The 18182-nt window shown below is 38.2% G+C and overlaps 1 protein-coding gene across 1 annotated transcript; it reads right to left on the bottom strand.

Moving 5' to 3' along the window:
- Positions 1–7983: 7983 nt before the first annotated feature.
- On the bottom strand, positions 7984–9764 carry LOC129890566 (uncharacterized). The gene is made up of 2 exons (XM_055966098.1): positions 9440–9764; positions 7984–8405 (listed from the first exon to the last, which is right to left on the bottom strand). Exons 1-2 carry the CDS (start codon positions 9762–9764, stop codon positions 7984–7986), a joined length of 747 nt encoding a protein of 248 aa, XP_055822073.1.
- Between the last annotated feature and the right edge of the window lie 8418 nt (positions 9765–18182).

Genomic DNA, 18182 nt, shown 5'->3' on the forward strand with positions numbered 1-18182 from the left:
CTGGAGGTATATCCAAAATGGAGAAGCAGGGAACCAATTATCAAATCAGAAATATGTACCAGTACTCTGTGAATCAAAAAAACATGCATGCTCAAATTTTCAATATAGCCGGCCCCATCAGGGGTCAGGTGAATCATATATGTAGTATCAGTATCAGGCCCTATGCCACTGCCACCTTATTACAACACATCAATATATATATAGACATACGTACTCGGCCCTCTAGTGAAGGGCTCGGTGGATAATGGAGTGAATTTCATGAATCTGATAACCGGCTCGGGACTCAGAGAAGAAGTGTTACAGTATACACGAGTAGAGTAGTGAGAAACCAAACACAGTTTAAATCATTATCCGAGACTCAACTATATAAGAGGACTAAGTTTATTGTTTAAGAATTCGAGTAACTGTATTGTCATTCTAGCTGCCCTCTAAGTGCCATTAGGGGCTACATTAATTACATCTCGAGGTTCCTAGACATAAACCAAAGTAGGACTATTCACCTAAGAACTCCAGAGTATTCGTCTTCGAATAATTTTATGACTAGGAGTCTGTATATTCATTAAGTCCTCAGTGTATAAAAGATTCAAGGAAATTAGCTTAACTATCATACAAGCTTTAATATTCAGAATTGAATAAGGAGCATTCAAGAATGGAATTACTTTAGGCACTATATCACTTCTTACTTACCTCTACGACATGCCAAAAGAAGAGAAGGGACAGGCTTCACATACCTCTTATGGACTTCCCTTAGTCGTGTTTACGTCATCGTCCTCAAAACCTATTTAACATGGAAATAAGGCGAGTATTAACAACCTTAGATTTTTTAGCAACTTAGGCTACCCACTAGTATTCATAGCATTTATCCTCTCGCTTGCCTTCTCAGCTAGTTCCTTAACTAGTTAAGGTGTTAACGGAAATCGAACAGCACCTCCCCTATAATGTGCCCTATCCAAATTTCCCAACCATGTCCTTAACACCTGAATCCAACCAACAATACAACCAGAAGCTCATATGTATATAACATGGCAACATTACACAATATAAACTCCAAACGACTCGCCCGAAGTTACGATACCAAAAGAGGGTTTCTAGTTTCTATTTTGCGAAACCTTTAACCGTACGAAGCGGGGGGTCGTGTGTCTGTAACCAGAATCTCCCCCACATCATTTATAGCACTCTTAGACCCTGAAACACGAAACAACACAACCAGCAGCAGCCCCCACACGCACAACACCTTACTTCGACAACTATTTAACTATAGCAATTCCAAATTCGTTTATTTCAAACGCCAAACTTTTCAAACCTTTTCCCCAACTTCCAGAAGCCCCTAAGGTGTGTAATACACCCTAATTTAACATCATAAACTTCAAATTAGAGGGTAAGAACTTACCTTTCCCGAAATTGGCTAGAACTTGCCGAAATCGCGCCTCGGAATTTTTTTTAGCGTGCTGAATCATCGTGGCAGCTTGCTGTCCATTTTTTGGCTGCACCGAACTCTAGTTTTATTCTACTAATACTTCCATATCATTGTGGTATACTCTATATAATTAATTTACGAAACGAAATTGGGACTTACCTTATTTTTCTCCCAAGCTGTCGCAATTTTCTCCTTAGCTCTAGGGTTTGTTTTCTCTTATTTTGGCTGAAATTTAAGGAACAAACTGAAGTGTATGATTCATATACATACATATATGTAGTTGTAGAGTGTGACACATGTCATCCCCAAGAGGTGACACCTGTCCAGTCCCTATTGGGCCACCGTATCTACATGCTGAAGGAGGGGCTGCCACATGGCAGTGGGGCCCACCTCCCCCAAGCAGGTGGGTCACCTACTTTCTTAGGTGCTTCCACGTGTCACCCTCCCATTGGCTGCCCCGTACAATTTTTTTTTCCTCCTCGTTGGTTCGTAATCCCGTTCGTAATCTCGTCTCACTTTAAGAGCTTATGAAACCCTTGCTACGTAAGCTTGGTATGTAATCAAGTAACTCACGTATGTAAGACTTCTAAATTAGTAGTTTACATATATAAGTCGAGTCCTACGACTCGTTACTTGGCCTCCAACTCCTTTCGGCTTCTCTTGATCTTATTTCCAACCTTCCCTACCATGGGGTGTCACATTCTTCCTTTTTAGAGTTGTTCAATAGGGTCGTAAATTAAGTGGCTCACATACCAGCTTCTAAGTAACTTAAGGAACCTTCCGAGTTCAAAGATGTGGGGTGTAACACATGGTCGCCTTTATGTTCCCAGGGTTGGAGACTACATTCAATTGATCCTTCATGAGGCCCACGATTCCAAATTTTCTATCCATCCGAGCACCGCAAAGATGTATCGAGATTTGAGACAGCATTACTGGTGGTTTGGTATGAAGAGAGATATAACTGAGTGTGTATCCTATTGTTTAAGTTGCCAACAGGTTAAGGCCGAGCAGTAGCGGCTTGGTGGAGTCTTTCAGAGATTACCCATTCCCGAGTGAAAATGGGAACGGATTACCATGGACTTTGTGATGGGATTGCCTTGAACATCCAGAGGTAATGATGGTATTTGGGTCATCGTTGATTGATTGACCAAGTAAGTGTATTTCTTTCCTATACTGTCCATTTTTACTATAGATCGTCTAGCTTGAATCTATATTCAGAAGGTGGTCCATCTGCATGGGGTACCAATATCTATTATATCAGATAGGGGATCTCAATTTACTTCCAATTTCTTGAGGGCCTTTCAGAGAGAGTTGGGCACCCGGATTGATCTTAGTATGGCATTTCATCTACAGACCGACAATCAGTTAGAGCATATTATTCAGGTTCTGGAGGATATGGTGCAAGCTTGTGTATTAGAGTTCAAGGGTCATTGGGAGGAGTACTTAGCTTTGGCAGAGTTTGCGTACAACAACAGCTACCACTCTAGTATTCAGATGGCCCAGTTTGAGGCCTTATATGGTAGGCGTTGTCACACTATGGTTGGTTGGTTTGAGTTTTCAGAGCCTAGTCCCCACAATACCGATTTACTTCAGGATGTCATATCTAGAACTCGGGTTATTCAGGATAGATTGAGGACAACTCAGAGTAGGCTACGGTTTACCTTTCTATAGATTGAACTGGAATGTGTGTAAGCATTTTGAAATAGTTGGAATTTGGGTTGGGTAGTTTGATTGTATATTTTAGGTGTTAGGAATCGTGCTTTAGGCTTGTTATCGGGGTTTTTTGGATATTTAGAAGCATGAATATCTTGTCGTTATTTATTAGTATTATAAGGAGAGTTGAATGAGCATGATGTTGATACTGTGGAGTATGTTGGCCTTAGTATAGGATATAAACTTGCTTTAGATGCCCCGGCATCGCTCCAGCTGACTTAGATCCTTGTAGAATAGTGTATAGGCTAGTGCCTAGTAGTTTGGCCTTAGTTAAGCATTACCCTTGCTCTTAAAAATATCCTCATCCATAAATCGGTATAATCGTGACTTTTGTGATGTGTCGGCACTACTAGATTTCATGATGGTTGACTTTGGCTTCAGTTCCAGTTTTGGCGGCATATCGGTTGACTCATTTGGGAAAAGATTTTTAGTACTGTTGTATTCTAGTTGGAAAGTAGAATATTTGGCATCATGGGATAAATTATCTATGAGCATCTGGGTATCAAGTCCCGGCCTACGTTTTGAATTATCGGGGAGCATCTGGGTACTCAGTCCCAACCTCTATCGGCTTACTAGTATGACGAGCATCTGGGTACCCAGTCTTGGCCCCGATCATATTGATGTATTACGGCGAGCATTCGGGTACCCAGTCTCATCCTCGACCGCACTTATGTATTATGGCAAGCATCCGGGTACCCAGTCCCGACCTTGGCCACTTTAAATATTCAAGTGAGCATTTGGGTCCCAATCCCGGCCTTGACCCCTAAGTCACCCCTAGATCAATTGACTCTTGGAGATTCTTGGTTTGGAAATGATACAGTACTTCGGCTCCTAACATCGCAGATTCGTGGTTCTTAGCCTTGGTAGTTGTAGCTATTTTATGTACTCGGTGGGCTTATGGGGGTTCATCCAGGTTTTTATTTAACTTGCACATGACTGTCTCGGCAGGGCTTATAGGAGTCCAGTTGGGTATAATTAGTTGTAGCTCTCATAGGTAGTACTCTTTTCCCTTTTGATGCTTATATTGACTCCTATTAGGCTATTCCTCTTTTTCATATTATTTTTACCTTTTTTCCTCATTCGGCCTATGATGTCTATTGGGTACCTGTTGTCTTGGTACTCATACTACACTTTGCATCTACTTTCGTGATGCAGGACTGAGCACCAGCTACCGCCATGGATAGATCGAGCCTGTTGCAGTTATCTTTGGAGGCTAGGGTGAGCACTTGACATTTTTGGATCATTCCTGTCTCCTTCAGTATGGATGGCCCATCTTTTGCCTTTTGAGACTAGCCAGTTGTTGTATATATTTTCAGTCCACTTTTGGGACTTGTACTCATCTTTTATTTTGTAGCATCTCTGTACTTGTAACTTCTAGGTTTTGAGAGGGATCTTTAGTTGTTTATATTATATTTTGGTTTACTTCTGCTTATTCTTTCTTCCTATCTTTATAATTCACCACTCTTGTTTAGTTTCTGCCCTCAAACACATTACTTGAAGTTACGGGTTTATGGGTTGTCTTACCTACTGGTGGGTTATACTGGATGTCATCATGACCTAAGGAATTGGGTCGTGACAATGTCTAAACATGCCTCTATAACTAGAAGGGGGCTTAGTACAACTCCTAGCTCACCCTAACATGAGGGGAATCAAAGTAGCAACATACACAAAAAGTCATGTCCTCAATGAATGAGGACTCAACAACACTCTAGGATACTATATCAACTCTAGCCACGTATGTGATAAGCGTGAGGATCATCAATCCCTACGTTATGAGAATATGTAGGCAAAATATATGTTAGTACATAAAAGGTACTAAGTAAGTGAGATATATATGAACAAGAAATAGAACATAAGCAATATGGCATAGGATGCATGATCAATGTAATAAGAACATAGATAAGACTTAAAAGCATTTGAAATTATGGTAAAAGCATGTGGTCAATGCATCATAAAAACTTCATAGTAAAACTTACATCATTCATATGACTTGTGTGGGATAAGACCTTTAACCGACATATAAGACCATGCGAGCTATAAAATAGAATCTGATGTAACTCCCACATCGAGAAGAAAGAGACTACTTTCCAAGGTAGACTCTATGAGAACATCTTTAACATCATGAGCTATATGTGGATCCACTAGCTAATCCATAAATACAACCTACGGGGGAAACATATTTTGGGACTCTAGGTTGCTAATAGGATTCCTTTCGATAACTAACCTTTGGTTACCGGATCGAACCCCATCTAAAAGTCCTCTCGGTTCTTAGCCAATATCCCAATGAAATTCATTAAAAACATCATCAATAACATCACTATGAAAATAGTCGTAAGAGTAGCTCATTAAATTAGTGATTCATAAGAATTATAATTTTGGTGAGAATTGTCCTTCTCACCCTTAAATCATGATTGTGTGAGAACTATACTTATGACACCATAATAACTTCTTAAATCATCATTGAAACATCATCATAATCTTCATCATTCATTCATAAATCTCAAACTCCTTTCATAAAAGATTTCCTTGAAAATCATTGAACTTTATGATCATAATTCATTGAAATCATCATTGAAACTAGTTTTATGCATGGGCATTTGTAAAATAACTTGAATTCATGCAATTGATATAGAATAATGCTTATAATGATCATTGAAATCATATAAAACTTAATTGAAAAAATCAATGAAATATCATAAATCTAGGGTTGAATAGCAATTAAAATTGAAGAGATCTTTGAGGAAAACCTTAGGACTTCATGGGTGAACGGAACTCATGAATAAAACCCCACATAGATTGATGAATTTAGCTCTGAATTTGGAAGAAGACTTGATTTCTTGAAACCCTAACTTGAATTATAAGAGAGCACCTTAAGAGAATTGCTTTGATTGCCTTAGAAAATTTCTAGATAATGATTTAGAATAGGAGGGGATTTTGGAGGGTTGGGGAATTTATATGTTCTGAACATTGACCTAAAGGTGTCTAGATACATTGAACCCATCTTGGGGAAAAACCCTTATACCCTTCATTAAACTTCAAAATTTGAGCCTATGACTTGGACTCCAGGGGTCATACAAACTCCTATGACTCATCAACTAGAGTCGTACTGCAGGTCTAAGAAAACCCCGAGGTTTGTGTCTCTGAATCAATCCTACGAGTCATGGTTAGGACTCATCAAAATTGTTACGGGTCGTAGACCCAACTTATTCTGTAGGTTTTGAGAAACCTGCAATTATAAGCCTCTAAACCTTGACTATGACCCTTCATTATGAGTTGTCGTTGTATCTACGAGTCATCAACTTGACTTGTACCCTTATTCACTTTTTCTTTACTCAGTACCATCCTTAGGAGTTCAAATCATGGACTTGAGGTCAGTGAAAATCTTCCTTGAATCTTCCTCATTTCATTTTCTCAACTTTAGGGGTCTTACAATATCTTCTACTTGGAACATTCATCCTCGAATGAGATTCAACTAGCATAGAAAGGACATGAAAAGAGTACTAGCAACCTAACATGAATATAATGACACATTAAAATGTATAGAACATAAGATTTTCAAATGTAACTTAAAACATGACTTTAAAATCAATTTTCATGAACATGCATGCATATGAAATCATAGAAAGAACTAAATCGTAGGAATTTAGGTGACCTGGATAAGGTCAACCTAATACCTTAAGCTTGATTGAAGGGAAAGAGGTACATATATCTCTTCATCATGTCTTTTTCCGCTTCCTATGTAGCACTCTCTACTTGTTGATTTCTCCATAATATCTTGAAGGATGCAACCACTTTATTTCTCAATATCTTCACTTGCCGGTCTAAAATTTCCACTAGAACCTCCTCATAAGTCAAGTTCACTTCAACATTCACATCTTCCAATGGCACAATAGAATTCGGATCACCCACAAAGTTTCTCAACATCGACACATGAAATACCGGATGAATCATAGCCAACTGAAATGGAAAATCTAACTCATAAGCTAATTTACCAATATGCTTTAATATCTTGTAGGGTCCAACATATCTAAGATTCAACTTCCCCTTCTTACCAAAATGCATAACACCTTTCATGGGCGAAATCTTCAAATAGACGCAATCATCCTTATCAAACTCAAGATCTCTTCTCCTAATGTCCGAATAGGACTTTTGAGGACTTTGAGCCGTCTTCAACCTCTGTTTTATGAGTCTCATATTTTTTATAGCATCCAATACCAAATCGGAACCGATCAATGTCATCTCGCCTACTTCAAACTACCCTATCGGGGACTTATACCTTCTCCCATACAAAGCTTCAAAATAAGTCATTTGAATGCTAGAGTGATAACTATTGTTATTGGAAAACTCAATCAATGGTAGATGTTCATCCCAACTTTCTTTGAATTTAATGACACATGCCCTCAATATATTTTCCAACGTTTGAATTTTTCTTTCGGCTTGGCCATCAATTTGAGGGTGGAAAGCGATAATTAATTTATCTTTCATACCAAGGCCCTTTTGAAATGACTTCCAAAAATGTGAGGTGAATTGAGTACCTTGATTAGATATAATAGATAAAGGGACACCATGAAGTCTTACTATCTCGCGAATATACAACTTCGCATAGTCTTCGGCACTATGAGAAGTCTTAACCGGTAGAAAATATGCCGACTTAGACATTCAATCCACAACAACCCAAATAGTATTATGTTTTCTCTTGGTACGAGGCAAACCCATCACAAAGTCCATATTCACGTCTTTCCACTTTTAAATAGGAATTTCGATGTCTTGAGCTAACACTCTCGGTTTTTGATATCCAACCTTCACTTGTTGACAATTAGGACACCTTGCCACATACTCTGCTATATCCTTCTTCATACCATTAAATACACCTCCCTCAAATCACAATACATATTAATAGATCCTGGATGAATCAAATACCGAGAACTATGGGGCTCATCTAGTATTAATTCCCTTAAACCATCAACATTGGGTACACACAGCCGACCTTGATAACAAAGCACACTATCTCCCTTTTGGAAGAAAGCCTCAGTGGTTCTTTTGGCAACCGACTTCTTCAATTCCACCATCACTGAATCATTATCTTGCTTAGCTTTAACATCCACCACAAGGGACAATTCCGAACCGCTATGAACAAGAACATCACCCTCCGTAGAATCATTCAACCGCATACCTAAATGAGCCAATCTATGCACATCCTTAACTAATTCTTTCTTTCCTTCTTCAACATGGTCAACACTATGCATAGACAATCTACTAAGTGCATCGGTAACCACTGTAGCTTTACCCGGATGGTACAACAAACTCATATCATAGTCCTTCAATAATTCAATCCATATCCTTTATCGAAGGTTTATGTATTTTTGCTTAAACACATATTACAAACTCTTGTGATTAGTGAACACATCCACATGGACACCATAAATATAGTGTGTCCAAATCTTCAAAGCAAACACAACCGCCGCTAACTCCAAGTCATGAGTCGGATAGTTTCTTTTCGGCAACTTAAGCTTCCTAGAAGCATAGGTTATCACCTTACCATTTCGTATCAAAACACAACCAAGTCCTATCCTTGAGGCATCACAATACACAACAAATCCATCGAACCTTTTCGGTAGAGTCAAAATAGGGGCGGTAGTAAGATGATCTTTCAACTCTTGGAAAATCTTCTCACGATCTTCCGACTATTGGAACTTCACTTTCTTTTGGATCAACTTGGTCAAAGGCAACGAGATTGATAAAAAACCTTTGACAAACCTTTTATAGTATTTGTCTAGGCCCAAGAAACTTCTAAAATTCGAAGGAGAAAATGGTTTAGGCAAATTCTTAACCGCCTCGGTTTTCTTAGGATCAACCATAATTCCTTCACCGAACACAATATGACCAAGAAAAGCAACCAATCTCAACCAAAATTCCCACTTGCCAAACTTGGCAAATAATTGACGATCTCTAAATACTTGCAACACTATCCTCAAATGATCGGAATATCATTAATAAACACAATTACGAATATGTACAAGTAGTGTTTCAACACCCTATTCATCAAGTCCATAAAGGCCGCAGGGGTATTGGTTAGTCCAAAATACATAACTAGAAATTCAAAGTGGCCATACCTTGTTCAAAATGCTGTCATAGGAATATCACACTCCCTTACCCTTAATTGGTGATAACCAAAACATAGATCAATCTTAGAGAAGTAGCTTGCACCTTGCAATTGGTCAAACAAGTTGTTTATCCTTAGAATTGGATACTTGTTCTTTATGGTCACTTTGTTCAATTGACGGTAGTCGATACACATATGAAGCTAACCATCCTTCTTTCTAACAAATAAAATGGGAGAACCCCATGGGTATATGTTTGGTCTAATAAAACCCTTATCCAACAAGTTCTTCAACTGGTAATTTAACTCTTTTAGTTCCGCCGGAGCCATTCGATAAGGAGGGAAAGAAATAGGTTTGCTGTCAGGAAGAAGGTCTATGCCAAAGTCAATTTCCCTTATAGGAGGAACGCCGAGTAGGTCATTGGGAAACACATACGAGAATTCATTAACAATAGGGACAGATGCTAGAGTAGGGCCTTTGGAATTAGTATCCCTCACCCGCACAAGATGGTAGATGCAACCTTTGGAAATCATTTTCCAAGCCTTAAGACACGAGATGAATTTACCCTTAAACACGAAACTAATACCCTTCTATTCTAGGATCGGCTCATTCGGAAATTGAAACTTAACCACACAAGTTCTACAATCAATAGAAGCATAACATGCATATAGTCAATCCATACCAAGTATAACATCAAAATTGGTCATATAAAATTTAACTAGATCACATGAAGTAACTTTGTGAAAACCGACACTGGAAAATTTCTATAAAATCTTTTATCCACAACCGACTCATCTACTAGAGTATAAGCAGAAAAAAGGCTACAATAATATTTCGGGACTAACATCAAATCTCATGACCATATAAGGAGTAACAAAGGATAAATTTACATCCGGATCAATTAAGACATAAACATCGTAGTGAAATACCCGTAACATACGGGTAACAACATCGAAAGTCTCCTACATATCTTGCCTAGCATGAAGAGCATAAAACCGATTATTACGTTGACCACCTTTTAGTTAAACTTGGGCCCCTTGTTGCATTTGCCCTCTATGAGCAATTTGGCATTGAGGACGACCTTTTTAACTCTACACTCCTTAGCATGATGAACCAGCTTACCATACCTATATCACACATTCAATCCCGCTAAACACTCTCTCTTGTAATTCTTCCCACATTTTTTGCATTAGGGATAACTTGGCCACTTAGAACTCCTTCTTGAGGCTTAGTGTTGGGCACCCTTTCCTTGTCAAATCTTGGAGTAGGAGCATTGGAAGAACCTTGACCAGAATACCTTTGGTGAAATTGAGTATGCCCACCACTTTTAGACCTAGCATTAGAGGAATCACCACTATCGGTCCTTGCCCTTTTGGACTCTCTATCCTTATCCCTTAGTTTCTCATCCTCTATGTTCTCCGCATGGGACATGAGTCTAGAGATATCTATATCCCGAATCAACATGGCCGTATTGCATTCCTTAAATACAAAATCTGACACACCCGACACAAACTTGTTCAAGATGATCTCTCGGGTCGGCGACTATAAATGGAGCATACTTCGACAATTGGGTGAACTTGAGGACATATTCCCTCACACTCATATTACCTTGATTAAGGTTAATAAAATCTTGTATCTTGTCCTTCCTCAACTCCAATGGGAAAAGCGATTAAGAAATACTCCTTTGAATTCTTCCCAAGTCATGAGATTTGCTTCCCTAGGCCTCTCATTCTTCTATTGATCAAACCAAATCCTAAAAATACCTTTTAATTGATAAGTATCCAATTCCGCCCTCTCAGTCGAGATAATCCCTATTATCTCAATAATCTTGTGGATACTCTCAACAAACTCTTGTGGATCCTCATCCATTTTAGAGCCCCAAAACTATGGAAGATTTATTCTCATAAGGTCATGAACCCTTGTTGTCGTCGAACCCATAATTGGGTTCACGGGAACAACCACCTCAAGATTGGCTAGTGCTATTACAGCTTGAGAAAGCACTTGGAAAGCTGCACAGAACTTGATATGTGAGACTTGTTCATTCAAGGGATTATTTGGAGCTTGTTTCTCCTCTTTAATATTCCTTCGTACGGGAGCTCTTCATGGAGTCATTTTCTAAAAATCGCAAAGAACAATCATTAGAAAGTAAAGACTTAGAGTACCACTCTATCGCATGATATAGATCATGAAAGAAGTGAGATTTTCCTAAGATGCCTCATAGTCTCCTATTCATAGATATGGCACGCTTTACACCGTTGAACAAGACTTTACTTAATGCGGCATATTAGACTCTCTAGGACACCCCTAAACATTAGGCTTTGATACCAAGTTTGTCACACCCCAAGCTAAACCCTAGGAGTGACACGGCGATCGGCAACCCGAAGGACCCAAATTAAGTCTCTTAGCATACATCGCGTTCTTAAGGTATAATAAACATAATGAACCAAGGGGAATATCAACTCAAAACTATAAAAGTTTAGGAATAGAAAAGGTTTCAAAACATATGTCCAAAACGAACTACATCAATTTCTATATCTAAACATGTCTCTATAAATAGACAGGATCTTAGGACAAGCTCCTAGCTCACCCTAACATGAGGGAAATCAAAGTAGAAATATAAAGGAAAGTCATTTCCTTGATGAATGAGGACTCACCAACACTCTAGAATACTATATCAACTCTAGCCACGGATGTAAGGAGCGTGAGGATCGTCAGTCCCTACATTATGAAATAATGTAGGCAAAATATATGTTAGTACATAAAAGGTACTAAGTAAGTGAGATATATATGAACAAGAAATAGAACATAAGCAATATGGCATAGGATGCATGATCAATGTAATAAGAACATAGATAAGACTTAAAAGCATTTAAAATTATGGTAAAATCATGTGGTCAATGCATCATAAAAACTTCATAGTAAAACTTACATCATTCATATGACTTGTGTGGGATAAGACCTTTAACCGACATCTAAGACCATGCGAGCTATAAAATAGAATCTGATGTAACTCCCACATCGAGAAGAAAGAGACTACTTGCCAAGGTAGACTCTATGAGTATATCTTTAACATCATGAGCTATATGTGGATCCACTAGTTAATCCATAAAGGCAACCTACGGGGGCAACATAGTTTGGGACTTTAGGTTGCTAATAGGATTCCTTTCGGTAACTAACCTTTGGTTACTTGATCGAACCCCACCTAAAATTCCTCTCGGTGCTTAGTCAATATTCCAATAAAATTCATTAAAAACATCATCAATAACATCATCATGAAAATAGTCGTAAGAGTAGCTCAATAATTTAATGATTCACAAGAATTCATAACTTTGGTGAGAATTATCCTTATCACCCTTAAATCATGATTGTGTGAGAATTATACTTATCACACCATAAAAACTTCTTAAATAATCATTGAAATAGCATCATAATCTTCATTATTCATTCTTAAATCTCAAACTCCTTCCATAGAAGCTTTCTTTGAAAATCATTGAACTTCATGATCATAATTCATTAAATCATCATTCAAACTAGTTTTATGCATGGGCATTTGTAAAACAACTTGAATTCATGCAATTGATATATAATCATTCTTATAATAATCATTGAAACCAAATAAAACATAATTGAAATAGCGCAATGCAATATCATCAATCTAGGGTTAAATAGCAACTAAGATTAAAGAGATCTTTGAGGAAAACCTTGGGACTTCATGGGTGAATGGAACCCATGAATGAAACCCCACATACCTTGATGAATTTAGCTCTGAATTTGCAATACGGCTTATGTTCTTGAAACCCTAGATTAAATTGTAAGAGTTCACCTAGAGAGAATTGTTTTAATTGTCGTAGAGAATTTCTAGAGAATGAAATAGAATAGGAGGGGATTTTAAAGGGTTGGGGAATTTATAGATTTTGAACATTACCCTAAAGGTGTCCAAATACATTTAACTGAGCTTGGTAAAAGACCCTTGTATCCTTCATTAAACTTCCAAATTTGAGCCTACAACAACTTGTCAAAAGTGTTATGAGTCGTAGACCCAATTCATTCTGTAGGTTTTGAGAAACCTATAATTCTGAGCCTTTGAACCTTGACTATGACCCTCCATTACGAGTCTTTGTTGTTTTTATTAGTCGTCAACTTGACTCATAGACCCTCCCTTCCCTTAATCACTTTTTCTTTACTCAGTACCATCCCTATGAGTCACTCTTACGACTCGTAGGAGTACCTATGACTAGTAGATCGAGTCATGGACTTGAGGTTAGTGAAAATTTTCCTTGAATCTTCCTTATTTCATCTTGTCAATTTTTAGGGTTTTACACTTCTCGATAGCCACAGGTGAAGGTTGTTGAGGACCAGGTTCCTCCTGAATATGCGGCTCCCTTGCTTCAAAATACTTTGATGAGGATGTTGGGTGTACTAGAGGGCCTTTCTTAGGGTGCAATAGGCATGCTATAGGGTTCTTAGACTAAAGTAAGGGCACAGACCCTAGGTCAGCATCATGGTCTAGTTATTTGTGATCAGGTGGGTCAGCTACCAGCAGTGCCTGCACCGGCTCTCAGTGTACAAGTTGCTCCTAAGATAGTCCTGACAGTGGATGATTAACATTATTATAAGAGATTTCAAAAGAAGAAACCACCCTAGTTTCAGTGTGGTAAGAGCAAGGACGCTCATGAGTTTTTGACTTTATGCCATGAATTGCTAGAGGCGGTGATTATGGTCAATTCTCTTAGTGTTTGTTTTGTTGTACTCCAACTTCGTAGACTCTCCAAGGAGTGGTGGAGGTCTTATGGGAGGTTTAGACCAGTTGGATCTTCTTTGGTAGAGTAGGATATGTTCTCTATTGCTTTTTCAGGATCTCTTATTCCCTTGGACCGTGCATGAGAAGAGTTTATTAAGGTTCAAGGTCTTAACATATGGTAGCATGTCGGTTACTAAGTATAAGGCACATTTTTATTAGTTATCTCGACATATTGTGGCTTTGATTCTGGATGAGGCAAAGAGAGTCTGCAGGTTCGTGAGAGATGACCTTCTCCATCAAATCTTACATGGTTAGATCATCCCAAAAAAGGGCTTATTTCCGGTCTATAGTGAGCACCGCTAAAGAGGTGAAGTTAATGGTTTGAGAGGAGTTTGGAACCCCAATAGAGCCCGTGCTTTCATAAATTTTCTATTGCCTCCATTAAAGGTATGGGGTCACACAGAGGTGGTGGTTTTTCTCAGCATCATGGGCCCATACATGAATCCATACCAGCGGCTAAGAGTGGAAAGTTGTCCCGTGGTTCTTATTGTTCTGACCGAGGTGGCCATGGTAGTTCATCTGGTGCAAAACAATAGTCATCCATACTAAGGTCTTGCTTTGGGTGTGGGGATCCAGGAACATGATATGACAGTTCCCCTTGCAGACTCACTCAGGACCCCATCATACTTATTCAGTTGTTCCAGACAAAGATTCAGTGCCTTTGGCCAGGGGTCGAGGCAGGGGTAAAATAGGTAGAGGCGGTAGGGCTTATGGTAGTGTTTTTATGGTTCAGTGTAGAGGTAGAGGTGTTGCTCAAACTGGAGGTGGTAGAGGAGCCATATAACCAAGGCATATCTTTTTTATCAGAGGTTGAATCGATCATCAAAAGAAGAATTAGGCCAAAAATTAGGATACATTCTGGGAAAATCAAACTTCCATTGAAGAGAAGCAAATGAAAGGCTTTCATAAAAAAATTTGTAGAATCAAGAATGAAGTTTTTATTTTGTACATGCCAGATCATGAATTAGTAACTACTTCTAATTTCCAAACAGAAATACCAATTGTGTTAAACTTTCCATTTTTGAAATAGTTACGGAATCTCCATGAATAAGATCAAACCTTATTCCATGGTATTTACTAGAGGTTCCTCTTTTAAGAAAGTCCTCGAGAGGGCTTAATTGATCCATGATTTATGTTTCATCTTTCGATACCTTTTCATTTGTTTCAAGAAATCTATTGATCAATTCTGATTTTTTTTCTCTTGATTTTTTTTGATCGAGATGTATAGATCATGTTCATGGATTAACGAAAATATGCAAAAGCTCTATTTGCCTCTGCCATTCTATGAGTCTCTTCTTTTTTGTGTATGGCATCGCCACTCCCTTTGGCAGCATCCACTAATTTAGAACTTAATTTGAAAGCCATATTTCGATCCGGACATTTTTGGGATGCCTCTAATAACAAATGAATGGCAAGTGTTTTTCCTTGTGTGGATCCTATTTCAATGGGAACTTGATGAGTCAATCCAGCTACATGTCTTACTTTTACTATTATATCGGGAGTTACTCCACGTATTACTTGATGTAAAATAAATAGTGGATTTGTGAATGTAGGTTGTGTCGGGGATATACTGTGGCTAGTAAGTCATTTCGTTTGCATTTTATTCAATGAAACTAAAAAAGTTATTCTTTTCCCCCTTCCTAGTCTATTAATAACAAAATGAATTTTCCCAATGTATAAAATCAAAATTCCAATGGTTTTGGCTACTCTAACCTTCCCGACTTTTTTGGGGAAACCTGAGGCTGAGGATTCTAATGCCATCATCACAGGTATGGTCCCTATTTGCCATTATTCTGCGTCTGTTTTATTTGATCCAGGATCTACATCCTCCTATGTGTCTACCTATTTTGCTTTTGAGTTTGATTTGATATGTGATCGTAAGCATGTGCATGCTCATGTTTCTACACCTGTGGGTGGCCCTTAGTGGTGGATCGAGGGTATCGATCTTGTCTTGTTTCTTTGGCTGGGTGTGACACTTGGGTAGACATGATTATTTAGGAATGGTAGATTTTGATGTTATACTAGGTATGGCTTGGCTCTCTTCTTATCTTGCGATTCTTGATTGTCATGCTAAGACTGTTACCTTAGCGATCCCTGGTGTTCCACAGATTGAGAGAAAGGGTACTAGTGGTTTTAACCCTAATAAGGCTATATCCTTCATATGTGCTTAGATACTGATTAATAGAATATGTTTTTCTTATTTAGCTTTTATCCGGCACACTAGTGTTGAGCCGCCTTCTATGGAGTCCATTCATGTGGTTCAAGAGTATGCATATGTGTTCCCTACAGATCTTCTAAGTGTTCCTTTGGATAGACACATTGATTTTTCTATTGATATATAGCTGGGCACTAATCCCATTTTTATTATTCTATCGTATGACTCCAGCTGAGTTGAAAGAGTTGAAGGATCAATTGCAAGATTTGTTGAGCAAAGGGTTTATTCGCCCTAGTATATCACCTTAGGGTGCACCAGTCAAGAACAATATCGTCTTCCCCGTATTGATGACTTGTTTGATCAGCTCTAGCATGCAGCGTTGTTCTCTAAGATTGATATGAGGTCTGTCTATCATCAGTTGAAGATTAGGGCATCTGATATCCCTAAGACGGCTTTTCAGACTCATTATGGCCACTATGAGTTCTTGGTGATGCCTTTAAGGCTGACTAATGCCCTGTGATATTTATGGAGTTGATGAACAGAGTATTCCGACCTTACTTGTATTCCCTTGTGATTATATTAATTGATGACATCTTGATATATCCCTAGACTGAGGAGGATCATGTTCGTCACTTCAAGATGTTGCCACAGAAATTAAGGGAAGATAAGTTTTATGCAAAGTTCTCCAAGTGTGATTTTGGTGTCGTTAGATCTAGAATCTTATTTGAATCATTATTTGATTAGATTGTGGTGTTTTGGATACTATTCGAAAGGTGGAGGCTCAAATGGTTGATTGATCATGATTTGATTAAGACAAGTGAAATTCTAAAACTTCATAAATCTCGTAGAATCCTCAAATTTCTTTCTTGTATGTATTGAGGAGTAATGAGGATGGGGTTGTGGGCTATTCTCATATGAATTAATCTAAGTTAATAGATGGGGTTAACAAAAAGGCAATGTGTGCTAATCTTGTGAATGAGAAGTGTGAAATGCCTTGATCTTGATATGGATATGTCTTAAATGAAATTCTTTGATAGCTCCACTGTGTTTGCGAGCTTCGTGAACTTGTCATTTCCTCATTATTGTGTGACCATGTCAAATTATATTTTAATTCTTGAACACTGCGATGAGATGGATATGTCTGATATTGAGGTCATTTCCAGCGAGAGTGTGATGCCAAGGTCATTTTCGGTGAAAGTGTGATGCCAAGGTCATTTTCGGTGAGAGTGTAATATTGAAGTCACTTCCGACGAGAGTGTGATAATGAGGTCACTTTCAACGAGAGTGTGATGCTGATGTCATTACCGGCGAATGTGACTGATACTCGATTGTTGATTGTGCATGAGCATCCTTGCATATTTATATGTGTTGTATTAACTCTTTTGTATGATCCATATGATAATTGTTATTCTGGCTTGTGATGACTTAACTGTGACTGTGGAACTTATTTGAATTATGTATTGTGAACTTTAGGTTGTATTGATTTATGTGCAGCTTGTAGTTATGAAGTTTCGGTTGGGATGAAATAAATTTTGATATTTTATTAGATTTGCCTAGTGTTATTAGTTGGCTTGCTAAGTATTGTGTTGTTTAGTACTCACTCCTTGCTTCTACACTTGTGTAAACTCTGAGCCAGGACAGTGCATTTGATTCATTCCTTTTTCTCTGAGGCTTCGAGGTGACTTTGATAGATAGTTGATTTGCATCGGGCGATCTCCCTTGTCCCTTTTACTTATGCTTTGTTCTTTTGTCCTTAGTCTTAAAATTTTATCCCTTGGGATAAATAAGTTTTTTGCGCAATATAAATTTATGTTTTCTTATTATAATATCCCTTAAGTGATGCCCACATCCATTTCATGTCAAACTAGATATAGACATAAATACGATTTCTAAAGAGAAAAAAATAATCAATCTGAAGAGCAAATCGTGCAATTAAATCATTTGTGGACGAGTTCCCAAGAAGCAATCAGAGTGGGTCATAGAGGTGTCAATATG

Source organism: Solanum dulcamara, chromosome 5, assembly GCF_947179165.1.
Source record: "Solanum dulcamara chromosome 5, daSolDulc1.2, whole genome shotgun sequence".
NCBI lineage: Eukaryota > Viridiplantae > Streptophyta > Magnoliopsida > Solanales > Solanaceae > Solanum > Solanum dulcamara.